The sequence below is a fragment of the Stylophora pistillata genome, chromosome 8 (assembly GCF_964205215.1).
Source record: "Stylophora pistillata chromosome 8, jaStyPist1.2, whole genome shotgun sequence".
In the NCBI taxonomy this organism is placed as follows: domain Eukaryota; kingdom Metazoa; phylum Cnidaria; class Anthozoa; order Scleractinia; family Pocilloporidae; genus Stylophora; species Stylophora pistillata.
The window spans coordinates 9,645,472-9,653,480 of record NC_142526.1 but is presented as its reverse complement, the minus strand read 5'-3'; the positions used below and the strand labels follow the sequence as shown (position 1 = coordinate 9,653,480).

The window sequence follows — 8,009 nt, the reverse complement described above, 5'->3', positions numbered from 1 at the left end:
AAAGGTGAAATGGTTCGTGGTTTCTTTTGATTGATATTCTGGTCATTGTGCAGTTTGAGGTCATAGTTTTGTAGGCATGGTATACCTTGCAATGGGATTCCACTCAAAAGCCCATGCAGACACTGCTTGAATGGCGTGACATGTTGTCTGGAAGAATAAATGCCTCATCAGCACAATTATTGTATATAAGACGGACACGCACAGTCGCTAAGACCCTGTTAGGGTCGCGTGTGATTACTAGTGTGCCAGATAAGATTGAGAAGAGAAAGTGAAGGAAGGAAAAGCTGAAAGTGAACAGCCGCCAGACACTGCCTTGAGTTGACAGAGTCTGGTGAGATGAATAACGCAAGCCTAACTAAGTCTCCACCATTGAAGGCTGCACCAAGACAGACCAGTAGTGACCCCATGCGCGAACGCTGTCCGCTGACATCTTTTAACGATCGTTTTCTTCTTAGCTTAATGGTTAAGGCTGGGTTAAGTTCACTTTATTTTCATGTAAAAAGCGGCCTGACAAAATATAGAGACTTTGCATGCTTGGAGTATAATACGTATGGAAATATGGCCTAACAAACATAGATCAAAGAAAATTCAAGCATCTTTAAAAAATATTGTCATATCTAGGTCAGAACATCATCATTTGTGCTCTATGATGGGTACAAGGTTTTCATTTATTACTTTACCTTATTTTGCCAACCGCTAGGTGTTTGGAATGCTAATCAGAGGCCTTCTTAGTGCATTTGTAAGCTATGAGTCGAGGTTTTTCTAGGTAATGACACTGATTTGGCTATGATGTTTCATTTTCACTCACCTAATACAAAATTAAGGCCTTATGTCAAGAATTTGGTCTGTCAATAGCATGAATTACGCTCAAAACTCCATTTACTAGACAACTCCTTTAGACCAAGGAACGAAGTAAGGTGCTTTTGAGCGCCAGTACGGTTTTAAAATCTTTGATAGGAATGCGACTTCTGTGACGCTCAAATGCCGTTTCCGACTCAATTCGGTAAAAGCTTACAACAACTCTTAAAATACCAGCATTCACGGCCTTCGAGTAAGTTGACGATCGAGTTAGGTATCAAAGATCATATAACTGATATGTAACACTTGACCTTGATGTGGATGGCTCATGCGGTAATTATTAACGAAATGGGACAACATTTCTTTACGAAATGCTACAACTTCCCCCATCTTGGAAGCTGGCGGATATGGTACTCATTCCTAAACAGAAACCTGTCGAAGTCATTAACAAGCACTTACTACCCATTTCCCTCACACCAATAATGTCCAAATTAGCCGAAGACTTCGTGGTATCTGCGTTCAGCGGTCCGGCTGTGTTGAAAATTATCGATCCCGACCAGTTTGGAGCCTTACCGAAATCCTCCACGGCCCTAGCTCTGACGTCCATGCTCCATCACTGGACGCGCGCAACTGATGGCACGGGATCTGCAGTCAGGGTGGTCCTGTTTGACTACTGCAAAGCTTTTGACTACATTGACCATCAACTACTCACTCACAAAATTTACAGTCTTGATATCCCTCGGGGTGTAGCACGTTGGGTAGTCGACTTCTTAGTGCATCACTACCAACGCGTAAAATTATCTGCTGATCGTTTCTCTGAGTGGGGTCCCGTACCAGCTGGTATACCTTAGGGGACAAAATTGGGGCCATTGCTCTTCTTGCTAATGATACACGATCTAAGAATTCCCCAGGTTCAAACTTGGAAGTGTGTTGATGACACGACGGTGGCAGAGATCGTCCCGCGTAACGCATTAGGTGACGCCCAAACCGCTGTTAAAGTGGTGGAGGATTGGTCCAAAGCACAGAAGATGCAGCTTAACGCTGACAAATGCAAAGTTATGGTCATCGACTACAAAAGGCAGAAACACCATTTCACTTCCATCTTGGTAGATGGCAAAGAATTAGAGACGGTAGAGTCGGCTAGGATCCTAGGCGTGACTATTTCGTGTAACCTTAAGTGGAACAACCACGTCAATGATGTTATAAAAAGAGCAAACAAACGATTATACTTTCTAGTCCTCCTGAAGAGAGCCCGCGTTCTAGCGGATGACATGATTAATTTTCATTGTAGAACTATACGTCCTGTTCTGGAAAACTGCGCACAAATATTCCATCATGCGTTACCTGCGTATCTTAGTGATGACATTGAAAGGGTCCAAAGACGCACATTATCTATCATTTCACCAGAGCTGTCAAACCATGACTCTTTAGAAAGGCACGGTTTAGCTTCCCTCTATGACAGCCGCATGAAATTATGTACGGATCTGTTTTTGTCTGTCTCAAATCCATCTCACAAATTATATAATTCGCTGCCAGATAGGAATCTTTCAGCTTACAATACTAGACAACGGCGCGTTTTTAACAGGCCGCGCTTTCGCACTGATCGTTTTAAATCTTCATTAATCCCGGTTATGCGCGCGTGTGCTAACCTAGATTTTTAGCTATTCCACTGCTGTATATTAGTTATATTTGTTATATTAGTAATTTTATTTCGGTCTTAGCATTTTTGTAATTTTTAGTCTTCTATAGTTTTATATACTCAAAGATTGTGAAAAGCACGCAATTCAGCCTACGGCTGCAATGTATTTTATTTTGTAATAAACCATGTATCCATCTATCTATCTATCTCACTCTGCTCTACTCCTACTGATATGCAATGGAAAGTAAACTTTCATTGAACAAAATAAATCAAATGTTCTTAATTTACATCCAGTTTTTAGGATATTTAGGGCGATCCGGGCTTTTGTCTGTTGTCAGTAAAAATTTCGGCCATTTGTCAGTTGTCAGTTTACCCCATCCAGACCCGGTCAAAAAAGTATCATTGTGAAACAGCACTGATTTTTGAACGCTCCGTTTTCTACGAGGACAAGTGAAAAAGGAGGCTTTTAAAAACGTCGACTGAAAAATTCGTCTCATATCTACTGTCGCTCCCCATTGCGTTTTCATGTGTTTAATTATTTAGGATAGTCGCAAATGCATTGATGTGGACAATCGACAGCAAAACGAAAACATTGAGTTTGGGTGAAAATATTAACCTTCCCTCACTGACATTTTTGAAAACGCCTTAGTGTGGTTGTGGCCACGAGCAGCAGGCAGGTATTTTTTTGGTTCTTTTTAACATCCATAAGATGTCTGAAAAGTGGAGAGATGTCGAGAGTTTTCTAACTAGTAGCTTCATCGTTAGTTCGGATCGAAATCCCTCAATCACAAAATTCATGTTGACCTCGTAACCTTTGGATTCAACTTCCAGAGGTAACTGATCGAGGATTTTGATCTCTTAGTGAAATCTAATTCATCGTCAGCATAAGTGCTATAAAATTGTCAGCAAAGCAACTTTGTATTGCGAATTTGCGATTTAAAATGTAACACTAAAGTTGGTGGCGTATCGAAGAGTGTGGTTTAGCAGAGGGTGAGCCTTTGTCTGGCCATGGTCGGGGCGAAATTACGTAAACCTTTCCATGGTGTTTCAGCCGAGAAGAAAGCTGGTACAATGAAATCCGGTGTTGCAGTCGACAAGAAGAAAAAGATGGTGAAGAGAAAGGAAAGTTATTCGCTGTACATTTACAAAGTGTTGACGCAAGCTCATCCTGATACTGGAATCACAACCATAGCCATGGGCGTCATGAAATCCTTCGTTAGCGACATCTTCGAGCTCACAGCTACGGAGGCATCTCGCTTGACAAAGAACGCAAAGAAGTCGACAATGAGTTCCCGCGAAATCCAAACTACTGTTGGGGGTTTTTACCAACTCGCTTGGACGAATTAACGAAAGGTACAAAGACTGTAATTTTCTTCTTTATTCTCCTCTACTGTTGCTTCTGCTACTGCTTACAAATTCATGAGCGTGTTCCGATTCGTCACCTCTAAAAATTGGAAATGTAACTGACGATTCCACACTGCCGCTTCCATTTTGTGAATTAACCGAAGTTTGCATTCGTTCGACTACTTGGCATAACTGACTAACTTGGTCTTCCATTTCTGCATAGGCTGGTGAAAGAGACAACTGATTTGAGCACAGGCGGCCCAAGCTCTCTTTGAGAACCACACAAGGAACACAATTTGCACATCGATTTATAAGGATCTGTATGGGATTTTCTACAAGATAGCCATAGAGATAGTTAAAAGTGAAAATATTAAATAAAAATGGCTTACCTTATTCCATACGTGTGTTGCTTGCTCCTGGTGTCGTTATTTTACCGTTTTCACTTGATTTAATCGTTTTTTTTTTTAATCCTGGTTTTCTCTTCCTAAAGAGAAGACAAGGCCAAACACTTCTGTCCAGACAGCCTCCCGAACGAAGTAAAAAATCCCGAGCTAAAATGTACCCACGGCCACAAATCCACCGCAGAATTCAAGGGAAAAGGTTGAACTTTTATTTCGATTCTCTAGCCGCATAATCTCAGCCCTGTGATCGATGCCAGGCGGCTGTTCGTGTCCTCAGTGAAACGTTAAAACATTTGTAGACATCCGAGTCCTTTTTAAACACGACACAACGACCGTTGCAATCGGCTTGGTAACCTCGTCATGTTGGCAAACCAAGACTCGCGGGGGTACTAGACCTCAACTTGTCAACAAAACTTCTTGTAAAACTCGGGGGTCCCCTCAGGTTTAGTACCCCCGCGAATCAAGTGAAATCGGTAAAATAACGACACCAGGAGCAAGCAACACACGTATGGAATAAGGTAATTCATTTTTATTTTCTCTGGTCTCTCCGCTGTCTCAAATAAGATCTTCCTCTGAGTCAGAACTTTGGCTACCGATACAAGAGGAAACTAGAGACCACTCACTAGGAGTAGGAATTGCTTTGATTGTGTGTCAGCCCTCGGAGATCTATTGGCTGATTTAAAAAAGTGAACGAAAGAATGGTACTCTAGATTGTTGAACGGGTGGAGGAGGGGCTGGCCACTCATTCGAACCCGAACTTACAGCTAAATTTTCCTGGCGAACGGCCTCTTCCGCCAGGGCTCGCGCTCGCTGCCTAGTAATCAGGATGATTATTGAAGAGATACCACATGAGCCAAGTTTCCCAAAATTAAAGCAACGTAATCGAAAACGGTACTAATAAAGAGAAAATGTTACAGACACGGAATAGAAAATCCAAACCTTGAAATTGATCATTAACAGCGATAACTGACCCTATACACTAAATAAACTGTTACATTCTACGCTGACTAGATCATTATAAAAGAACTCGGCTATCACTCAGACTTAGAAAGTCAAATTAGCTTGCCACGGAAAAGCATGCTGATAAAAGCGAAGTTCCACTCACAATTGTACGAATTCCAAAAGCGTCCTTTACCAACATGTAGACAACGGGTGCTTCACCGGTTTTGTTGAAGACGGGTCCTCCACCAATTTTTTTGGGGGGTTTTACCAACTCGCTTAGACGAATTAACGAAAGGTAACAAGACTCTGTAATTTTCTTCTTTATTCTCCTCTACTGTTGCTTCTGCTTCTGCTATTTTTCTTCCTCTTTTAGCCATCGTATTTAAAAGCAAAAATCACAGACATGTTTGGGTTAGCTGACCGTGGGAGTTTCCGCAGTGTATTCGTTGTTTTGTAAAAGGGTGGGGGGGGGGGCGAAATTGCGTGGCTCGCTCTGAAGCACTTGGCGAGCACCAAAGAACCAATTAAACGCCAATGATCGAGCTGCGCACGAGAATCACGCGCACAAACAAGATCTTCAGTGTGGGTAAAACTCAAGGTCAGTTCTACCAACCCAAACATGACCACCTATGAAACTAATTAATCTCAACCATAACAAGCGATTAAAATCATGTCTAGCACGGTAAGAAGGAAATCCCCGAACTTAGCCAAGTTCAAGCACACACTAAAAAGTAAAAGATCAAAACTATAGATCTACCAAAATAACACGTAGACGTAAAAATGCGAGACTCGATAAAACAAAAGGTAAACCTAAAAATACTTGAAGTAGCAATCCTTTAAAACACTCTACAACACTATTGTACGCCTACTTTTGCTAGACGAACTTGCAAAGCACACTGTCAGCGAAAGTAGGAAGGCTGTCACCAAATACACAAGCAGCAAATGAATGATAAGTACTATAAAGCAATCGGATTTTTGTGGGCGCGATGAGGTCTCTATAATTCTCTGATCAACCAGTCTTCAGATGTTGTTGTTTATTTTGCTGTTACCTAACCCGAGGTTGAGATTTAACCAAATTATCCAACATGTTGAGACGACAGGAATGCCGAGACAACTTGCGTTCATCGACAAGTTTTAAAACTATTCTGAAATAACTTTGTATGAATATGGCACTTTCCATTGTAGTTTTGTGAATTGTTGAAATAACTAGCCGTTCATAGACAGAAGATACCAACTTTAGATTTACTTTTGTCGTGTTATCATTGCTTTCGCTTGTATTAAAGGAGAAATGTGTTTCAGTCAGAAAATTTCTAGTAAATTGTCTCTAACTTTTGACATGCATGCCTTGCAACGCTCACTATGTTGCAGTGTTTGGAATAGTGTCACGAAAGATGCACAATTTGCTTGTAGCGACGCGCTGCAAATGAATGTTTGTTTACAGTGATTATTATTTATTACGAAGCAGAGACGGTTAGTTATGATTTCCTGCCTTTTCCAAAATAATCTACTTTAGAATCTAAAAGTAAAACCTGATTTTCTTCTTTACAGTTTTTCAGACCCAGCTTTTTTTTTTAGATTATTGTCCATCGGAGAGCCTTCCGGATGATATCGAACGCAAACGCAACGGGCTCGTGATCTTCTCGTGAGTTTGCTCAGTGTTTAATTTCCTCTCTTAGGAATAAAACTGAGAAATAAGACCCCTTCAAGAACCGTTTGTGGTATTTTAATAAATCTTGCGAATTCCGAGACTGAAACAGAATGGAATTTGGGGACATTTTAGATAACAGCTGAAAGATAGTGCTGTTTTCACAGCCGCTTTACTAGAGACCTTTAGATTCGACGACGACTTCGAGGACGAGTACGAGATTTTCCGCGCGCGCATACGGAGCATGCGCACTAGCCATCACGCCGTCACGCAAGTCGGTCAACTCGTCGCCGGCTTGCTGTCGACTACGAGATTTCTCGCAGAAGTCGTCCTCTCTACGACGAGTTTGCGAAGGTGAGTTTTGCATAATTCTTTAACCTTAGTTTTTATGAACAGCTTAGAGATAACCGGGTCTGTGATGTCCTTGGCAAAAAAGGTATTTTTTAAAAGGTAAAAATAGGCATAGGAGACCTAACATTGCGAACGAGACTAAGTAAACAAAAATCTCGCACTCGTTGCGAAATCTAAATGTTGCAATTTGACGAGAGCGACTACGAGTGCCAGTCAATAGTGCGAGCCTCCGCGCGGCCAAAACTTGCACTCATCCTCGAAGTCGTCGTCGAATCTAAAGGTCTCTACTTTCGTGCTGCAGTAGAACGTTGCAGCTTCTTGGGCTTCTGGTCCCTAGACTGATCATGAAAGGAAAGTGGTTCGTAAACGTTTGCTTTCTATTTCCTCTTTGAACCCTTTAAATCGTAAGGATGACTGGCTTCTAATTTCTCCTGACAATGTCACCCTTAAATCAAATGTAAAGGTTATGAGAATAAAGGGAATGATCACCAATCTACTGTAAGAAGCTCCTGATTATCATACAAATTTTCCTTGCCGTTACCACGGGAAATGCACAGAGATCAGTGTGGATAATATGGATATCAATGTAGGGGTGTAAAGGGAGGAACGGGAGGATCGAGGGGGAGTGGGCTGAAGGTACACTTTCACCAAAAGGGCGAGAGCCATACAAAATTCCGAGCAATCCCAGCATCCGTAGGCCGCATAGGAATAACATAAAAGTAAAACTTATTTTCCAGATCCAGAATCCGGAGACATTGAAAGAAATATAATTTTAATTTACTTTTAAGTTTTCTAAAATCTTGACGAAATGTCTGATCACAGAAGCTCATACTGATTATGAAAATGATACAAAAAAAATTGAGAAACCTCTAGATTAGTAGCAGTCCTT

The 8,009-nt window shown here is 41.4% G+C and overlaps 2 protein-coding genes across 2 annotated transcripts; both read left to right on the top strand.

Moving 5' to 3' along the window:
• The first annotated feature begins 1,169 nt into the window (after window positions 1–1,169).
• Window positions 1,170–1,649, top strand: LOC148724876 (uncharacterized). The gene has a single exon (XM_088731396.1). The coding sequence runs from the start codon at window positions 1,170–1,172 to the stop codon at window positions 1,647–1,649; it is 480 nt and encodes a 159-aa protein (XP_088587522.1).
• A 1,580-nt stretch (window positions 1,650–3,229) lies between these two features.
• LOC148724875 (late histone H2B.L4-like) lies at window positions 3,230–6,070 on the top strand. Its single transcript, XM_088731285.1, has 2 exons — window positions 3,230–3,747; window positions 5,983–6,070. Exons 1-2 carry the CDS (start codon window positions 3,446–3,448, stop codon window positions 6,068–6,070), a joined length of 390 nt encoding a protein of 129 aa, XP_088587411.1. The 5' UTR covers window positions 3,230–3,445.
• The last annotated feature ends 1,939 nt before the right edge of the window (window positions 6,071–8,009 follow it).